Source organism: Phaenicophaeus curvirostris, chromosome 3 (genome assembly GCF_032191515.1).
Source record: "Phaenicophaeus curvirostris isolate KB17595 chromosome 3, BPBGC_Pcur_1.0, whole genome shotgun sequence".
Classification (NCBI taxonomy): Eukaryota; Metazoa; Chordata; class Aves; order Cuculiformes; family Cuculidae; genus Phaenicophaeus; species Phaenicophaeus curvirostris.
This window is the reverse complement of record NC_091394.1, coordinates 7198160-7220041: the sequence shown is the minus strand read 5'-3', so window position 1 is coordinate 7220041 and position 21882 is coordinate 7198160. Positions and strand designations below refer to the sequence as shown.

The 21882-nt window shown below is 37.7% G+C and overlaps 1 protein-coding gene across 2 annotated transcripts in view; it reads right to left on the bottom strand.

The window, feature by feature from the left end:
• INVS (inversin) overlaps positions 1–21882 on the bottom strand; it is an 86641-nt gene that overhangs the window by 45105 nt on the left and 19654 nt on the right. For both annotated transcript variants that reach the window (XM_069853320.1, XM_069853321.1), the window contains one exon: positions 3261–3434. In XM_069853320.1, coding sequence (XP_069709421.1) covers positions 3261–3434 — 174 coding nt within the window. The remainder of the gene's footprint in view (positions 1–3260; positions 3435–21882) is intronic.

The window sequence follows — 21882 nt, the reverse complement described above, 5'->3', positions numbered from 1 at the left end:
GCTACTGAGGTCTGAATTAGGTCTAAGCTATGCTTTGTTACATGACACCCACACTGAGAAGCCCTTATGCTTGCAAAATAAGTATTTCTGTTAGGAGATCAGTTTCTTTGTATGAAGATTGGACTGTGGCAGGAGAATAGTGTCCATGCTACATAGCCGGTCAACAGGGCAATGCCACCGAGTGCAGCAATTTCAGACCCGGAGAGAATATCTGAGCTTGGTGTTTATGCAACCATGTCCAAGTTGGAATGATCATTTAAAGCAGGCCTCAGCACCAGGGCTGCAGTACAGAACGACTACAGTCATTAGTTTGGGTCCTCTTAAATTTGTAAATCTTTGAATAACACAAATTGATGGAGAAGTATATAAAATTACTCTCCACTAGAGGAAGATGGCACTTCATACTGCCACTGGAATTGGATCCATCTTGAGCAAAGGTTTTGACTTCCTGCACTGTCCTTAAGCATTCAGAATTCTAAGTTTGAATATTCCTGAATCTAATGCCCACTGACCCATTGCAGTTCAATAAACATCAAAAGACCACGCCCTTACTGCCAATTTCTGACTTCTGGCTTTTTACAGGCATTATCAATGTTCATAATTACATAAGCAAAACAACGTAGGGTTTTTTTTAAACAGCAAAATATCGGTAGACTAACCAATATTTTATTTATCAGACATATCTCTCTTAACTGCCAAGGAGCAGACGGTTGTGGGGTACCAAACAAATTTTAGCTCCCATTTCTCCTCCTCCCTCACCACTGCAAAATATTACAGGACATTTTGATTTGAATACTGAGAAATAACTGCTTTGGAATGTTTGTTTATAAGCCTATGATAACCTGAATAAACATCCCTGAATGGTGAGACAGAACGTATGAGTTCCCTACTGTATCCTCAATATCTCCATAAAGGAGGAAGGCAAAAAGGGGCTAATTTTTTGTGTTTGTTGCTTTAAGTTGTTAGTTTAGTACCATAGTAATGTAATAACAATAGCACAACCATTTTTAGACAAAAAAAAAGCTTGGAAGTTCACTGAAAAAGCTCATTCTAAGACATAACTGGGGGTGCTGCAAGAAAAGGTCTGATAACTGACACCACATTCAACATACAGCCTAGCACCATAAAGCATGTTCAAACCATCACAGTCTGTCAGGATGTGAATTAAAAAAAACTTCTAGCAGTAGAAATTTGTAATAAGTTAACAAATGTCATTTCTTAAGCAGAGGTGACCAGCATTCCTAGAAACCGACAGGTGCAGTAAAAGCAACAACTGTTGATTACCAGGAGGCCAGCGTAGTCCTGGGTTACTGGCTTCTGTCACCTACAACCTGCTTTTCAGTCAGTTGCATACATGGAAGTAGATGTAAAAGACAGTTGTTCTCTCGCACATTCAGTAATTACATTTGACAATCTCGATGTGCACAGTTGCAGTAAGGGAAATAAATAAGCTATGTGCCTAACAAGGTCAAATGCATTGGATTCTGTCCCTGAGACCACCTTTCAAAAAACTGAATTCCATCTTTGCTACTGTGACTACTCAGGACACAAAATAGGATAAAAGTGACTACATTTTTGGGGAAACCTAGCAATGCTTTAATACCGCCTTGGAAATCTGCTAAACAACAGGCAAGGTTCCTAAAAGGTTTGGATGGTCTCCAAACACCTTTGTTAATTAATTAACAAGCTCAGCAAGTCAGCATGACCTCTCCAGAATGACTGCTGCAATTATAGCCAAGGTTCCTATGATACATGTTAGAACATCCTGGAAGGCAAATATCTGATTGCTAGGGCACAAGCTGGTTCAACTGCATTGTCCAAAGAGGACAGAAAATTCATTTGTTGGAAACCAGGCTTGCAGCTGTCTTATCCTGTTTCCCAGATGATAAAATCAGATAGGGATCTCGGGGATTAAGCAGTTACATCACCCAAAACTCCAGTCTCCTACTGCGTCCACTTGTAGTAGAATGAAAAACCACTACATGAGATACAGAATGGTGATTTCCACTAAGATCAGCCTTGCCAAGCTGGTACATTGGTTATTAGTTCCAAACACACTTGATCAAGGTACTCACATTTGAATCAGGGGTAGATTAGTGGCTGGCGGGAAGAGTTTTTGCACCACTTCCAAGATCACTTAAAAATTGTGAGAGACAGACCTCACTGCTCAATGCTTAAAAAGCATCCATTGTCAGCAATGGTTCCAGTTGTATTCAATACTGTGCCTACCTTGCCAATGGTAGTTCCATAATTGGTTTTTGGTCTTCCTTTTGCTATCTACTATATCCTTGCAGAAAAGCTTTGGCTTAGGGAACATTTATATCTCTAGGTTCTTTGAAAAAAAGCTCTTTCAGATTTCAGGATGCACAAGCTGCTCAAGCACGTGAAAATTAAACCAGATATTCCCAGATCAACAGGCCCGCAATAATTACTAGAAATCTGTTTACTAAAGGCAATGAGATCACCTCCCAAACAGAATACGCATCAAGCTTGCCAACAAGAGGGATTAATCTGTTTTGTTAAAAATGTACGTGGAAACACTAGAAATCTTTTAGCTAGAATGTCTGGCAGGACTGTGTGAAAGCTTTATGCCTTTCACACCCCACCATTAATGCTAATGATGGAAACTGGTTCACATCAGTTTTAAATCAAACATTGCTAAGCACTCAAACTTCAGGACCACACCAACCTGGGCACCTCAAAAAATACAGTTTACTATATGCTAAAAAACTATTCCTTCTTTTAAAATGAGTTCCTGTGGACAGGCAGTACCTCTCCATATGAAGACTAACAGTAAGTCAGTCGTTTTGAGAACTGTACCAAGTGCCATCTAAGATCTGTTATCTCTTCCGGCTGCTCATTGTAAAAACAGTCCTTTTTAACAAACATAAGGATATTATTTCCTGAGGCTCTTAGAAGTCAGCATCCTTCTTGAAGCAGGCTGGTAATTTTATTGATGTGGTAGAGCGTGACTTGACTTTCCAGATTCTAAAAATGATCAAAATGTTACAGGAAGACTGGGTTTTGAATCCTCTATTGTTCTATGTATTCTCAAAAAGAATGTCAATGAACTCAGTGCAATGAATCATTACACCATTATCATCAGGAAAATATTAGTATTTCTAAAGGTGATCATTATATTACCAGTGATGGCCACTATTTTCACGACTCAGAAGCAGCTTGTTATGACTGAAATTGTTTGATGTAACACCAACTTCTAAAGCTTACAAGTGCTGTCATGAAATAAGCAGCATTTTTACCTTGTTTTTGTCCTGGGTATCCACTTCTCCAGGTGCCATATGTTTTAGCAACAAAGCTAAACATTTTGGGCTTTTGTGACGTGTGGTTAAGTGCAATGGTGTCATCTCCTCTAAGTCCTTCTGCATCCAGTTGCCTCTACGAGCAAGTAGAAGTTTCATGAAGCGGTAATTTCCCTGGGTAAAGAAAAATATCAGAAATGTATTCAAACCAAATGATAATACTGTTTAGATATACCTACTGTTGTATTACAGCGCCTAAAAAACCCACACCAAAACAGTGCAAAATCTAATGATTTTTTTGGTAAAAAACCCAAACATTCACTCTTGATTTTTTTAAGTCTGCTTTGCTACGTGGTATTAGATACATTTCTGCCACTAGTGGAGTGTGTAAGACAATGCTCAGTAATGCCTAAAATTCTGCAATATTTTCAGAGTTTCCTGACAGTTTGACCTTAATAAACATCATGTAAAAACTGAAAAAAGACCTTTATGTGCCGGTTTCAGCAAGGCAGATAGTTATCAGGTGAGGAATAAATCTAAATGTGAAGAAAGATTACAATTTTCAAAATGAAAGTAAGAAAAATAACAGGGAATTATTCAGAGAGATAAAATACACTCATCTGACTCAGTAAGAAATACATGGATTGTTTCTTACATTTTTAAATTGGGAACAATATATGAGTTTTGTTCTTGTATGCATGATAAATAGGTGGGACAGTTAGCTTTGTAACACATTTAAAATACATAACACTCTGGACTTACTAGGTTTTCAGAAGAAATAATGCAGAAATGCTCATGTGACTAATAACTGAGAGTGGATTCCAAAGAAAATAATTCTGTTTTATTTCTAAAAGCACTGAAGAATCCAGGCAAAAATCAAAGATGAAATCATGCAGTCATGAAGAAGCTGTAGTAACTCAATGGACAGCCAGCCTTGACTTGTTACTGCCCCTTGCTTGCAGCTTATTTTTCATGTAACAGAGAAGCTACATATGACATGTTGATGCTTCCATTTCATTTCAATACAAACTCTACTGGGCTTTTCAAAGCACATTCCACAGTTAAGTTTCACACAGAATCACAGAGTAACTTAGGTTGGAAAAGACCTTTAAGATCATCGTGTCCAACCATAAACCAACTGCCAAGTCCACCACTAAACCATATCCCCAAGTGCCACATCTGCACATCTTAAATACCACCAGGGATGGTGACTCAACCACTTCCTTAGACAGCCTGTTTTAATGTCTGACAACCCTTTTGGCAAAGTAATATCTCCTAATATCCAATCTAAACCTCCCCTTGACCAACTTGCAGCAATTTCTTCTCATCCTGCCACTTGTTACTTGGGAGAAGAGACCAACCCTCACCTCACTACAACCTCTTTTCAGGTAGGTGTAGGGAGTGACATGGTTTCCCTTCAGCCTCGCCTTCCTTAGACTAAACAACCCCAGTTTGCTCAGCTGCTCCTCATAAGACTTGTGGTCCAGACCCTTCACCAGCTTTGTTGCCCTTGTCTGGATGTGCTCTAGCAGCTCTATGTCTTTCTTGTACTGAGTGACCCCAAATCGAACACTGTATGAGGACCAGTAACAGCTGCAGCAATAACTCATTGAAGCAAAACATCTCGATGTAGCTTGGGTGATCATATTTCTAACATCCTTATTCTTGTCAACTTTAACTTTTAACCTTTCATAATGTGAAAGGAGTGTGCTGTCTCCCAGTGTTTCCCAAAATATTATTTTTGCCAATTTCACATTTTGACAGTTTAAGTAGAAGCATAAATTACCCACAAATATAACAAAAACAGAGAGCTCAGAAGAGAAGAAAATTTGCTCTAATTCTCCCCACTCAGAGAAAAGCTGAAGCATTTGATGAAGCTTTATTAGACAGGAAAATTGATACTCAAATTAGTAGAAGTCATGTCTTTGGGTTCTTCTGCTTATGGAACTACCTGCAAATTAACATATTGCATTCTGCTACAATTCTTTTACAAATCCTTTAGCCCTTTAGGCTGTCTTTGGAGAAACAATGAAAAAAGGTAACCATGCAGACAAACACAAGCAGTGCTAAGGAATGGGGGCACTTTTCTATATTATAAGCCTCAGAACTATTTAATCCCTTTGTCAGCAGAATGGTAGGGTGGAGATGGGCCAATGGATTCCAGAGGTACCCACAGTTTCCTTTTTAATAGCAGCCGCAAACATTGGAAGAGTAGATTTTATATATGTTACTCTTTGTCTAAAAAAATGGAAGAGCTGAGCTTTATGTGGGCAGAATGGATATCACCAAGCATGCCTAAAATATATAAATGTGATATTTTTTTCCCTGCTACACTATCTTATTTTAAAATACAAAACAGGGCAAGCAAATCACGAATAAGCTCAGATAAAATAACCTCCTCCTGCTTCTACAGTTTATTGTCATTGGTCCTTGCTCTTCAGTGAAAGCCTACAAGAAAAGTCTGCCAAAAGCCTTAGAACAAACCTGCCTGAAAATGCAAGCTTCTCTTGCCAGAGACAGCACAGCTACTGTACTCTTCAACAGCATTCACAGCAAGTAGTGGATGATTAATTCTCTTTCTTCTGCTGGGTGTCAGGAAAAGCATAACCTTGGAATGTTGTCCCTTTAATACACAGACATGCATCAAGGCATACATTGACGTACAGAGGCAGAACAGCATAATGTCTGCACAGCTACTAATCCACACAAAGCACACTCAAAATGAATCCATGATAAATTTAGGAAAATTTTGCACTATTGCCATTATATTTTACAGGTAAGCATAAGAAGAATTCACAAAATTTATTTTAAAAAAAGAAAAAAAAAGTAAAAAATCGCAATGTATCATGATACGGTTGGGAATTAGACCAGGGGAGGATAACATTAAATAACTTGAGAGAATATGTCTTAGAAGAAATATAGCCGCTTTGCTGCATCACAGAGGATAATGCATTTAGTTTGTTTTCAGTATTTCCTGCTCAATGTGCATGCATACAGATGAAAGAAAAAAAAATTGATTTTCTCTTGTTGATGGATACTTATTGGAAGATTTACAAGCATATTGTGCTTTTTGAATGAATTCAGCTGAAAAGTCAAAGTTAAAACAATACATAAAACTAAGGAAACATGTATTTTTATTATTAGAATGCCTTTCCCTATACTGTATTTTATTTTTCCTATTACACATTTTTCCACCAGCTACTTCTATATTATTCTGTTGCATGCTTAGCCGCCAACAAATCCCTCTCCTTAGGAAATGAATCCTCCTTAGGAATGAATAAACCCCCTCATTCCGAAACACAAAAGATTATGTTTCTTCCAAATGATTTAAGACTTTTTTAAAAACACCACCAGAGAAGGCACCTGTACTTTAATTATTTGTAATGATGTTATTCATGCTTTTACTCCTGACTGTTGTTCTTTTCTCCAGTAACATCATCAATGTTGCTATATTCCTTTCACTTGTTAGAAAATAATACCATTCATATTAATGACAACTGAAAAATTCCCCACCTTCAATTGATTACTGCTTAAGTTTGTAAATAAGCAATGTATCAATATGTCTTGAAGGTAGATTTAATTTAGGTCATAATAAGTGGAGGGGGGGGAAGGTATGCTTAATCTAGAAAGCAGTTGCTAGCAGAATTCCTTCATTTTTATAAAATTCTTGTGTGTAGCAACTCTTTAAGCTTGCTAGTTTTTACTCACAGAAAATGCACTTGATTCGTCTAAAGATTCGTGGACAGCATGAAGTGCTTTGGGTCTGTCCATGGTCTCTCAACATTGACAGTGTCTTTGAAATGATTCTCTTATACTGTGAAAAAACTATGAGCAAACAGGATTAAACACAGATACAGAAAACTTGGTTCTTCGTAGCCAAACTTCACTGCTACAATGATGATTCTTAAAATTCCTTTATATTCTATTAAAATTATTTTTAGCCAAAAAACCTAAACTCTGTATGCAGAGAACAGCTGACAAGTAGCTTCAACATGATCAGAAGAAATACTTCTGCCATTCCAAAATTTCAGCCAAATATACTAACTTCAATAGAGTATAACACATTTTTTGGCAGACAGTTCAATAAGCAATCACGGCAAATTCATCATGTAATGAATTTGAAGAAAGTTCTGGACCCTTAGCTTAAGTGCTAAGCAGTCAGAGAAACGAGATAACGTGTTTATTTTGTCATCCATCTAAAGCAACTTTTCAACTTATTTTCTCTCCCTGACCAGCTGAGGAGGAAGGAGGGTGAGAGAGAGCAGCTGGGCAGCCCTCTGGCAACCATCCGAGGTCAGCCCACCCCATTTGATAACTTAAGCGAAAGACTGAAGAAAAAACAAGCTCTGTGTTGATAATAGTGGTTGCTATGATTTTAACTGTAGATCGATACTGAAATTAATGATGGTTGTATTACCAATGCATTAAAAACATAAACCTCAGACTTCCCAACATGCTACTCCATGCAGCCTGGCACAATCCTGCTCTGTCACCTGGTCGCACGGTGCCTCTGTCTCAATCACTTTCTCAGGACTCAGCCCGTGGTACTTTCATAGAATCATAGAATCACTAGGTTGGAAAAGACCTCTTAGATCATCGAGTTGAACCATTTCATTCAGCAGTGGGAAGGTTAGGAAAGAACATTTCTTTTTCTTTTCCTTGGATCAGTGGCAGTCCTCTTCTTCCCTAGCAAACTAAAGGAGAACAGGAGATCTAGTATGTGACTGACACGGGCATACGTTACAGGACAAGGGAGGGATTACAGTATCACTGCAAAGCCACTTGAATATCTAAAGCCCTTCTGGGCCAGGTTTCAGTCTTCCACCAAACTAATTGGCAGACACAGGTTCTTGCTGGTCCACTGTTCAAAATAGTTCAATTGTACTGCAACATTTAGAGTGATGATATTTTCATATTACTGTTGGGAAAGTCAAAATAATATTACCCACTTCTACTAGCTGCCTCTCTGGTAACGGGTAGCACAACAGACCAACCTAACATCAGAAACAATATCATAAAAATGCAGCTATGCAAATATTCCAGAACCCAAAAAGGAAAAAGAGGTGTTGGTAGACATCTTTGTGCACCACATGATATCCGGCAGTATAAGAAAGATTCAGAGTTGTTAATGGACTTTTTAAATTTACCTTTTCAATATACGTAGATAATTTAATACCCTCCAAGACAGATAGCTAAAGCCCGACTCTTAGACTATCACAGAGCTAACAACAAATTGCTGTAGCTAATCTTTCTTGGGAAAGGTTTTGTTCTTCATGTAAGCAAAATTCTCTCAGAAATGCCTTAGCATACAAGATCGTTAACCTCCTTAACAGGTGACAGGATATTCTCTCTTTAAGAGTGAGATACCAGGCATGTCCCCTCTGAGAGCCACACAGCTTGACTTACTAGCAGAGAGGTCACGTACAGTGCTCTGCCACGTTTGGTAGAAGCCTGGCACTGCCAGCAACGGCAGTTGGGATCACCGCTCAGCTATCAGGAGATAAAAGAGGAACAATAACTGCAGTGAATACCTACTAGGAACATCTGACTTCCTACTCTTGTAGCTGGTTAAAATTTGATTCTTCTATTCAGAATTGAAAAGAAACTGAGTTCCTGTAAAACATATACAATTTTCTTTCTGCAAACTGGAAGTTGAAGTCTGTAACAGCAACAGGGACATTTTAAGTACTATCATATATAATACATAAACATAAAAACCAGGATTACTGAATGTTTTTAGGTAAAATAAAACACCATCTGAAATGGAAAAGTCATTATCATCTTAATACCAAGCATGCATATATTACGTAAACTAAGTTTCATCACAGGTGTCTCCTGGATACTCCGTAAGCAGATAAGTGTCCAAACACTTTTCCAAACTACAGGTAACACCAAAAGCCAGCAGACAGGTACACATATTAATAGCACAGGAACCAATCCTCTTAATCTGCTAATGCTCTTTCTACTTATATTACTTCCATTTTATATGGCTAAAGTCTGAGTAAATCAATCCCCCCTATCTCGTACCAGATATGTTTCTAAGAAGAAATGGGAAGGATAAAGGGAAGGGAGAAATAGAGCTATTTCATCTACAACCTAAATGAATAGCAGCATCTCAGTTTCAATGTAGTCCAGATTGACATTTATTATGCACCAACAATCCGGAAGATTTTGCAGAATCTCAAATAAAATTCTCCTGGACACATAATGATAAATGACAAGTATTTCGCATTGTAAACTTTTAAGTGTTCCAGAGACATACAGGCTTGCTTTAAAGAGTTCACCTGGATTCCAGAAACATTCTGCTGATGTGCAACAAGAGTTCTGTGAATGTTTATTTCCCTTCTTGTCCTACTATTTCTTGGTGAGTTACATTGGTCATTATATAACCATGTGCTTCTATGCTCTGCCTAACCACTTCTCCTAACCTCTGGTGTGGATCCACCTCTGAGGTTGTATTTTTCATCTTTGGATTTTAAAAACATACGAGATAGGTAGATAAATATCTAGTGGTCTAGTGGGATGTGTCCCTGCCCGTGGCAGGGGGGTTGGAACTAGATGATAGTTAAGGTCCCAAATTATTCTATGATTCTATGAAATATAATAACATTTTCTAAAGGGAGAAACTGAGCTGTACAAGATAAGGCTAAGAGTCAGAATAATATGTGTACCCCTCCAAGCATCAAAAGCACTTCCATAGATAGGCTACCATTACCTTGTCATCAGTGGCTTAAAAGTGACCAATACATATAACAAAATTGCTTATTTCCCTATTCATTGCTGAGACCACATTTTCAAAAAGCACAATTCTAACACATGTGAAATATTTAACATGACTGGAAAGATTAATTTGTAATAATTTATAATGCAGTGCACGTGAGCTTGACTACTGTCACAGCAAAGCTACACTTGGTTTTTGGAACACCTACAATAGGCTTGTGAAGATTTATTTGACTGTAAGTGTTGCTAGAGAACTAGGACGAAGGCAGCCCAGCATCTCTTTATAACCTCCTAGTAAACACAGCAGGGGTCATTTAGAAGAATGCCAAGCCGTTAAACCGTGAAGATGCTACTTTGCCTCTAATTCAAAATTACATACCTGCTTTCCCAGTATTGGGAACAGACAGACCAAAAGAACATTAAACAGTTTAAAAGGAATCCTTACAAAGGAGGTGGCTTTTAAGGATTCTTCATTGCTGACAGTCAGAAGCACTGAAGACGCAGTCAGGGCATGCACTTCCAGCAGAATAGAAAGCCTCAGAATTTTTTACAGAAAAACCACAAATTGGACCTGAAAGTTAAAATTTACCCTCTAGGTTAATAAATCAGATCCTCCGGCACCATAAGGAGTAAAGACATCTAACACTTTCCTAAAAATTCCTAGAGGTTTCTTTTAAGTGCAATTATGGTGTTTTGGATGGGTTTTTTTTCCCCCATTTATCTCAGTTTTGGGTTGGTTTTTTTTAGGTTTTGTTTTTTGTTTTTTTTTAAGACACCCACCCACACACTTCATTCTTTCTACCCATGAAAGAAGAATGCAGGTTTTAGGACCTAAACAAGCATTAGTCTTTTAATCTCAGTAACAAAGGATAAACCCTACATTTGACTGACAGTAATGCCTAATCTTGTGTTACTGTATCTTGTGATACTCTGAAGTATCCTTAGGAAAAGTACTCATTGTGATGCTAAGTCTGTTAATGAAAAATATTGACTAATACTAGATTCAAGTGCAATTGTTGAGGAATTTTAATATACTTCTGTTCTTACAGTTCATATTTCAATTGTATTTGTTTTCAGTTAATTATCAAATTATTTACCATACCCTTACATTTTGTGTCCTAATTTCCCATTTAACTTGAAATTTTCCATCTAGCAAAGTATCTAGTTAGTCCTGAAGAACCTTCTGCTGACTCTGTGGTGCACATTTTATCCAATTTTCTATTTATGTTTACTTGTTTATCCCTTAGAAACTGATTTTAAATTATTGCATGCAGCTGAGGTCATATAGGCTATTTTTCTAAACTGCTTCTCTTCCTATTTAAAACATTATGTACGAGTATTCGAAAACGTTGTGGAATACGTCAAATTCTACAATGTTAAATTACCAAAAGAAAAAAAAAATTGCATTGATTATAACTCCTTTGAGCCAGTACCCTTGCTGTTTCTGTACTGTTAAAATGAGATTTATCAAAATCGGGCATTAACCATTGACCACAGCCCCTGACAGATAGAACTTCAGTAACAAAGCTTGGTTGGAAACTGCACTGAAGATGGCAGGCAAGTGGTAAAAGAGAAGCCCCACAAAAGCAGAAGCTTGAAGATCGACCTGTTTAAAGGAACGGGTTAGAAGACAACAGAGAAGGAGTAGCAGTAAGTCCACCATCCATGACAGTGGGGACTTCGGAGAGACGATAATTACACATCCCACCACAGTTTAATAATTTATTAGCTTATTAAATTTTGATTTTTGAAATATATTCATTATTAATTAAGCAGCACTTATGTCAGATGTTTTACTACAAATATTTTCAGTATTCTTTTGTGAAAAGAGAGACTATTTAGCAATCAATAACTCCTCCTCAGAGGAATATAATATATAATTCAGTCACTTTTACTCTTTCACAAACAGAATAATATCAAATTATCAGTTGCATGAATTGCAAAGATGAATCAGGTCTGCTTTTCTAATAACACACCGACTGTAGTTTGGGCAGTGATTATACTTTTACTGTCTTTAAATATTATTCATGTTTTAATTTTCATTTTTTAAACTCATAAATCATTTTTAATAAAGTATAGCCGGATACACATCAACAGCTTGAGAGCAGAAAAACAAATTGTATCATATTTTTCTACCTACGTATTCACTTGTGTACATTGTTCCTTTTGTTTAGACCCAGTTTGGGGCAGAATGGAAGTTAGAAAGGTGCAGGGAAATTTAGCATTCCAGGACACCGATGCCTTTTTCTAGAGAAGCACATTCTGCCCAAAATATACTAGTTCTTATTCTAAGATAATAAAAAAAATGTGAAATAGATTTAGGTTAGATATTAGAAAGAAATTTTTTACTGTGAGGGTGGTGAGGCACTGGCACAAGTTGCCCAGGGAAGCTGTGGCTGCTCCATCCCTGGAGGTGTTCAAGGCCAGGTTGGATGGGGCCTTGGGCAGCCTGGGCTGGTGGGAGGTGTCCCTGACCACGGCAGCAGGGCTGGAACTGGATGATCTTTAAGGTACCTTCTAGCCAAAACCATTCCATGACTCTTTGAGTCTGTAATATTTTAATAGCCAGATTAGATATTAAACCTTTTAATCTCAGGAAGTCTTAGAAGTAGGAGTTAAGATTTATGCTCATGTCTGAAACACAGACTTGCCTATCTTTTTTAATAATGACATATAAGTTTCTAAACTCAGTTTAAACCTATCCTTTGACAAACAATAAATTGTATTGAGCACTGAAGATACTCACTGAGGTAAAATATTAACAACGTGAGACATTGAAATCTTTGGGTTGGAAGAGACACTAAATATCATCTAGTTCCAAACCTCCTGCCATGGGCAGGGACACGAACCACTACCAGGTCACCATTCCCAACCATCACTGGGTTACATTCTCTTTAACCTTCCTCTTCTGACTGATGTACCTGTAGAAGCCCTTCTTGTTGGTCTTCACTTCCCATGCCAAATTTAGCTCCAGCTGCGCCTTGTCCTTCCTGACCTCATCCCCATACAACTAGGCAGCGTCCCTATACTCTTCCCAGGTTCCCTGTCCCTGCTTGCACTGCCTGTGCAGTTCCCTCTTGTTCTTGAGTTTGTTCAGCAGGTCTCAACTCAGCCACGCTGGCCTCTTCCCTTTCATGCCTGATTTCCTACGTGCATCTTCAATGCACTCCAGGTGTCTCCTGCATTGCCTACAGCTTGCCGTGCTACTTTTCCAGCAAATGTCAGGGTGGTTGAAGTCCCCAAGTAGGATGAGAGCTTGCGAGCGTGAAGCCTCCTGTAGCTGGAGGAAGAAGGCTTAATCGGCTGGCTCTCCTTGATCAGGTGGCCGGTAGTATACATCAACCACAAGGTTCTCATTGGTTCTTCTGTCTTTAATTTTGACCCACAAGCTTTCAGCCTGTTCGTGGCTCCTCTTCAATAACTGCTCTTCACATTCTATCCCTTTCCTGAGATAGCGGGCAATGCCTCCAGCCCTCCTACTCAGTTTGTCCGTTCTGAACAGCCTGTAGCCATCGATAGCCACACTCCAGTCATGGGATTTGTCCCACCAAGTTTCTGTGATGGCAACTAGGTCGTAGCTTTCTAGTAGCATGGTAGCTTCCAGCTCCTCCTGCTTGTTGCCCAAGCTTCGTGTGTTTGTATAGAGGCGCCTCAGCTGGGCTGCTTGCCTTCTTAGTGGACCCTTTACTACCTATAAGGTGCTTTGAAAAAGTTTCCTCCCTGACACCTACTACCTCAAGAGCCTCCCACTCATCTCCACAGAACTTCAGCCATGTCACGGCATCTGCAGCACATCCCTGGACAGCAGGTGGAGGGCCCATACCAGCACCTCATCCTTCCAACCACTGTCTGTCCTTCCACAGGGGGATATTATCCCCTTTCCCCTCCACATCTAGTTTAAAGCCCTACCTACAAGCCCTGCAAGCTCCTGGTCAAAGACCCATCTCCCACTTTGAGAAAGGTCGCTCCCATCTGATACTTGTAATCCTGGTGCCGTGTAGAATCATAGAATCATAGGACAACCAGGTTGGAAGAGACCCACCAGATCATCAAGTCCAACCATTCCTATCAAATACTAAACCATGTCCCTCAGCACCTCATCCACCTGTGCCTTCAAGACCTCCAGGGAAGGTGACTCAACCACCTCCCTGGGCAGCCTCTGCCAGTGCCCAATGACCCTTTCTGTGAAAAATTTGTTCCTAATGTTCAGCCTAAACCTCCCCTGGTGGAGCTTGAGGCCTTTTCCTCTTGTCCTGTCCCCTGTCACTTGGGAGAAGAGGCCAGCACCCTCTTCTCCATAACCTCCTTTCAGGTAGTCGCAGAGAGCAATGAGGTCTCCCCTCAGCCTCCTCTTCTCAAATAACCCGGCGTTGTCGTGGTGACACTAGCCACAGAGCCATGTATTAACAAACTGGACCCATCTGACCCTTACAATGGCTCCACCTGCAACTGGAAGGAGGGAGGAAAACACCACTTTGGCCCCAGATTCCCTCAGTAGCCGTCCCAGGGCCCTAAAGTTGAGCTTAAAACCCAAGCAGAACATAGCAGCCACTTTGCACCACATTCGCAGGCTTTGCCAACTGGTTAGCACAGATGCTGTAGCCAAAGCTGAAAACAGCTGTTGCTAAAGTTGAGAACAGGTCTTTACCGTCAGATGCTTTCAAGAAACGGTGAACGTGGAAAAAACTGAACTCCTGAATTGCTTGCTAAGCCTTTAAAAGATAAACATATTCATGAACTTTCCCTTTAAAACAAAAAGACAGCTGAATTTAACCTGTTAACGTTCACAGAGTAGAAACTACTGTCTTTGACCTACTGAATCTTACAGAAGATGATCTTACTCTATACACAAACATTACATTACCACTCTCTCTCTTTCCAGCATGTAGCTGCTGATGCTTCATCCCACAGATCAAATTGATCATAAATTTTTCAAAACTCAAGAATTTAAATAACTTCGGGAAGAAAAGGGGGTGTGCATGTGGTTTATTTAGAGATTGGTACATCTATTAGTGTCCCTTTAAGAAGAAGCATGTTCTCCGAACTTCAGAAACAACTTAAAATTACATGGGGCATACAAAGGACTTTCTGTCACCAACACCTTCCAGTTTTAGTAGCTTTTCAGGGAGCAAACTAAGCACTTACAAAACAGAAGTTCTGACTACCATACTTCTGATTTCATATATATAGGAACAGAATACTGTTCCAAAAGGAAATGAAATCCATACATCAAAAGGAGCATTTTGATATGCTTATCATATAAACTAACTACCAGAAATCTCACAAGGCTTCTTCAGAAGAAAAGTTATTAAAATAGAGGTTAGCAAGTACAGATATTAATCAAATGGCAAATAAGAATTATTTACATTTATAAATTAACAACATTTGTGTTTTGAAAAAAATTATCTGTGCATGAAACTTCTTGATTTCTAACACATTGAAACTGCATTAATATTGCCCATTTACAACAGCTATGAGACCAGTAAGAGCTACTCTTTAAATGTATATGATTGCACTGTTCTTACACTCCTTGAATATTACTAATTTTGTTAACAATTTCCGAAAATAAATACAATAAAATCAATATAGCTACTTAGAACTTCAATCTCTAGTTAAAATGAGTAAAGTCACCATCAAAAAATAGCAGGCTGTCACTCTAGTTATCACATTCTATATTGCCATACATGATCAACAAACAGAGCATTCTTATTTGAGCAAATAAGCTCACGACAAAGTTTCATATAAAATTTTGAATATGTTTAAATGTTAATACATTCTAATATATTTGAAATTTCAAATGCAATATCAAGAATACACAAAACTAGAATCACAGACAGGTTCCCAATATTTCTTTCCCCATCTCTGCCACATTAAATATGATTTTGATATGTAAACCATGAATAGGGAAGTAAATCCTATTTTATCCATAAATCTAAGCACTTGGATTAAACATTCTTCATTAAAACAGAGCAGGGGCAAAAATATTGTCACCATTGAATGAAACAACAGCAAAAGAGAGGGTGAATAAATCAAATTATTTCACAAATTTAAGTAAGGTTATCATATTCATCAATCTGATTGTGAAGTCTTACAGAACAAATATACTGAATTGTTTTTATTAAATCTAACAGTTATAAGGACACTCTGAATCCTTTCAAATACTCCTCTCAACCTTTGGGACATATGGTTGGTACACTCAGCAAGAACTAGGCACTGAAGGCACTAATTCTTAACTCATTTTTTCTGCATACTGTCTACTCACCGTGGTAGTCTATACTAACTACACTATAAACAAAGTCAGCAGAGGTAGTAGAGAAACTACTCCTTCTAGTTCTCTACACTCCCTGATAAGCTGGCAGATGATAGAAGACTTGACTTATTCACGCATCTTCTGTAAAGCTGCTGCAGAGTGAATGGAAACAACCCATCTCCGAATGGACAGGTAAAATATAACATATTTTATTAATTATAGGGAGTTAAACCAGTATTTCTTCTACCTTTGTAACAATTTCAGCCACAGGTGGACCTGTTTAATTAAAGAAAATTTGATTTCAAAGTGTTTAGGTAGTTTTAATTTAAGCAAAACTAAGCAGTTATCTCCTTGATTAAAAATGTAACTGAAAACCAAAAGTAAGTAAAGAAAATCTTTAGGATTATTGTTTTAGATATAACTCTTAATAGTCATCCGCTGAACTACAGCTTTGAAAAAAATTCTTTCGGGTTTCTGTTACCTCTGCAGGGACAAGGAGGATGCCATGTCTTCTGTCTAGCAAACCACTGGCACATTTAAATATGTTACATTTTGCTAATCCTTTCAAGTCGACCATGGCAAAAACATCACCGATTTTGACATCAGGTTAATCTCACAAAGTACTCTTTTAGCAACTTTGTTAGCAGTATCCTAGACTCAAAGTAAAACACTTAACTGGAGAGACCCTCTCAGACAGTTGAATAGAAACCTTATTTATGAGTTTCCAAGTGGAACGTGTTCATCTGTCTGGCAAAGCATCTCAGGCAATACATCAGCCAAGAACATCAGTATGACTTGAGGCCAGTTCTGACTATCAACGTTTTGACTGAAAGCAAGGCGGTGTCTGAATTTAGAGCATTTCTTCCTAAAGCTTCTTGCACGATTGGCTTCACTATCTTGGTTTCCATAGGAATAGACAGAACTATCAACTGGCACGCAGTCAAAGAACACAATAGAGAAGGCAACTGACCAGTGCTGTAAAAGCCAAGGTAAAACTGTTTCCCAGCACAAGTTGAAGGAAAATAGGTGTTTGTATCTTACAGCCTTTGACCTCACTTACCCACGGTCTGTATGTGTTGTTTCTGTATAGTGTTTTTGGCTCTTCAACTCTAAATTTTGTGGCCTACCTATAGAAATTAGCAGCTTTCATGTAAAAAAACATTTCAAGGATGAAAATGCAATTAGCATTCTCGTTTCCAGTTGGTCTCTTATGTTACTGAACTTGTTTTCCCATACTGTTCTTTTGAAGTGGTTCATGCAGAAGTGCCCACAACACACAGTCTCTGGGGATTTACGAGAAAATCTGAGACACATCATCCATGTTTACAGGATCACTGCCCACCTCTTCATAACTAAAGACTAGGTTTTCAAAAATAATCGTACTTCAAAAAATATTGTGATTTGAAAGACTTTGCATCAAGTATTGACCTCCTCCTCCCCAAAAATATAAGCACTAGAAAACATTTACCACTTTAATCTTCTTCATATTATTGGCTTTAGGTTGAACAGTCTTGCACTAAGAGTAGTGTTAAAAAGCTAAGGAAATATAACTCTGAAATATACGTATTTATTTTTTTAAATAGCATTATCATATATTCACTTCTTTTTTCCTTAATCCTAGAAATGTTTTGATTTACATCCACATTTATAATGTTCTTTCTATTTTTAGCAATTATCTGTATACCTCACATAACCGATGTTTTGCAGATGTTCAAGTCTCTTATTGCTTAGTTATACATTAGTTACCTAATACCTGCTAAGCATTCTGCCTCTCTTCTGGAAGCATAAGACAAATTAGGGTGGTTGCTCAAAAGCATTTTAGTAAGATAAAAAAAAAATCCTCCATAATCTGCTTAGACATAGAAACGTTTAAATTGTGTAAGCTTATACTTTAAGAGGAAAAACCAATATTTAGAAAGACCTCATGAATTTCCATTCTTCTAGCTATGTTTCTATGCTACATCCAGATTTCTATTTAAAAATCTAATAAAAAAATGTGATAGAGAACAGTATTGTCTATGACAGAATTCTACCTGAAAAACAAGCCTGAATGACAGACATCCAGCCAAAGTCCTCACTTTTATCCTAACTCCCTGCAATACTGTTTCATTCTGGAAGCAAACTAATTGCCATTGCTACTCAGTATTGCTCTGATCAGTACAGTGTCAATACTGCCTTGTATTTCTTAATTGCAGCCTTCTAGGGGCTTGTGCCAGTGATGTCCTTGCAGACTCCTAGAGCAACATTGCTTACAAAGTGGAAACTTTACATATATACACACTTCAGACCATATGTTTTTAGCTGCTGTTTTATCTGAAAATAAATCCATGTCTTTTAATTTATTTAAATATTTTTCAAACATTTTAAGTCCTGTAATAATCCACTGTGTGAAAAAATTACAGAACTACATACCAAATTCTACCTTACGAGAAACTGTCCAGGCACAGTGAAATCTCCAGAACTATCACAGAAGCAGACAGACAACCCATAATGAAAATAACCTGCAATAAAGGTAGATTTACACTTAATTAAATAATTATTGAGATACTTGAGGCTCCTTTTTTATACTGCAATACTTCAGAGCTCTATAGACACTACAGAGATGTCTGAGATTTAAAATGACATCGGAACCTTATAGCACTGGTAAATAAGCCAAAGCCTTAATAAGCTGCTCAAACTAAATCCTAGCAGTAATAAAAGTACTGGATTTATTTCTCTTTGTTCAGACTATAGGCAGCTAAAATAACAATACAAGCTCAGTGTTTTCTAAAGTCTTCCCAAAACTACATCATACTAACAGAACACTGAAAAAACATGTCCTATGTATATACATATATCTATGTTTAAATGTTACTATCAGAAGGCTCAACATACACAGATAATACTCATAACACAAATCACTGAATATCTCAGTAGAAATTATCCCTTATCAATACAAATCGGTAGCATTCTTCATTAATTCCTTATTCTTCATTAACAAAAAAAAATCACAAAAAAGATTTCAAGCTGGTCTAAAAAGAGATTAAAAAAATTAATAGGTAAGGTAAACTAATTTTGCACTTTATGAAATGCTGACATTAGCTGTTTCTTTCCAGGAAACAACAGAATTTTCTTACATAGTTTATATATATCCATACTGACTTGAGTGTGATTCATCTAATTCTCTTCAATCAACAATTTAAGCAACTGCTTACAGACAAAAAGAGAGACAAATGAAAAATTAGTGCTCCTGGAGTTTGCTGCAAGATCTGAATTTATTTTTCAAACACTTTCTATAGCAACAGCCTTGCATGCTGAAGACATCCTATCCAGTATACTATTGATTCAAATGACAAGCGTGAGCATCAGATTAAGGACGTGTCATACACCTGATAGAAGAGTTCTGAAGAATTCAGCAGAAAGGTGTCCTATTTCAAAATGATCTATCGCAGGCACTCCATTTATTGAAGCCTATGTGGAAACATTTAACACAAACACAATTCATTTGAAAACAGAAAAATATTTATAATTAGTGAAAACAAATGCCTTCACTTTTTACTACAGAATACCGAGAAAAAGTCACCTCATTCAAACAGAAATCACCAAACAGCTTACAAAACTGAACAAAACCAAACTGATGAGCTAAAGCTAGTGCTAGTCCTGTTCTAATTTTTCACTGCCAAATCTGGACACAAACAAGTCAGAGCTTTCTCAGCCCCAACAACATTTCTTCTTGTAACCATTCAAGATCAGCCATGAGGCCAGCTGCGGAGGGGCAATTAATGCAAGAATGATGTTCTATAAAGGACACACAAACAGGGAGATGCCTTTGCCTGTAAAGCTGTTTTTTAAGATACAGACTTGGCAGCAGACATCGATGTCCTGGGAGAAGAGCTGGGCAAGTCTCTTATTCACCAAGGAATGCCACAATGAAAACATGCTAAAGCGACAACAATAAGTGGAAATAAAAATAATAAAAAAAATCTGTTCAGGTATGAACAATAACACTCCAAGTATAGTACCTTATTCAGAAAGAATTGCATTTTTAAGATGCAACCATTAATTTTCAAGTTCAAATGCTGGAGAAATTTTCACCTATCCTTTGAATAAAATAAAATGAGAGAGAGGGGGTGCCATTTGATAACAGGATGTAAAAGAGACTTAGCAGTTGAAAGCCAGGATAAATAAGTCAACTTAGAACAGACAAACATTAAGCAACATGTAATAACGTTCTGTAAAAAAGCACTGCTCATGCCTGTATGAAGCACTTGCCTTTGCTGTCCTAAATAATGTCTGCATCCTCATCAGTTCTAGTCCATCTTCCCAACAAAATATCTGAGTTTAAGTTTTGCTTTTTTTAGCCTTATATGGTCACTTAGGATGTTCCTTAGGACACGATCACTTTAGCTTCTCACTCTTTTACCTGACTTTCTTCATAGGTTTACGAATTATTTTATCCATCAATATCAGCCTAAAAAAATTATCACTACAGAAGACTTAGAAAAGATCTGAAAAAGTAATAAAGAGCATGTCATCAGCCCAGGTAGTTTTTAAAATTTTACTCACAAAAGTATGATCATGAATTTGATAGATTAAAAATAAAGTACTTCTACCAGCTGGCTGTACAGATATTTAAGGTATCATTCCATATGCTGTGCAGAATTAGTTCCTTTTCATGGGGAAACACAACACAAGCAGGGCTGCTCTACGTTCTGCCACCACAGCTTGCACTTCATTCATATTTTCAAAGTCTTTTAGAAAATCACTGCAGTTGGAAACATTTCTTATTATTTTTAATGAAATTTGAAGTGCTGGATGTCAAGACAGCTTAATAGAGGCACTAGTATGAGAATATAATATACATTTCAGGCCTGACAATATTGTCTTTGGCAGTCTGGATGATGAAAGCTTATTTCAAGCATAGGAAGCATCATAGAAGAAGACATAAAGCCAAATGGTGGAAGGGAGGAGAGTTAACAGGACAAGAAGCAGAGCAGAGATGCAGAGAAGTGAAATTACATTTCACTTGAATGTGCTTGAAAATGAGAGAGAACAGTTTGTACAATGAAAGTAAGCTAATTAGGTTACTAAAAATAGCTGAGACATTGCTGGAGAATAGAAAGAAAACACCACCAATGGTGATGTGCTAGCTGGATTAAGAAGGGGGCAAATTTGGAAATCACAGATTATTGCCATGGCAAGGAAACTGTCTGGAAATAAAAAAAAAAGGACAAGGATTTCGGTAGCATGTAAAGGTCTAGAAATTAAGATACTGAATCATGACACACTTCTTACCATAATGAATAAAAATAAAGCAGGAATTTGACCAAAAAATCAATTTTTCAGAATAATGGGCAGATTTTTAATAAGCTACATAATATAAATTAAAAATCTTCCAGTAATAAATAGGCCAGGGTTTGTTTTACTGTAAGGAAAAAGCCCATTCTATCACAGTGCTTCTATAGCACAGACTACAACACCGTGTAGAAACACTGGATAAGCATCACGGATATTGTGGATACTGGAGACACCCTGGCCACAGCAGCATAACTTCTCTTGCAGCTCTGCGATCTCAGATGTCTTCATCACAATTACATCTGCAAGAGCAGGCCATTATCTCAATTCTTCATCTGTCTTTCCATAGCTTATATCTGAAGGTTGAATGTAATTAAA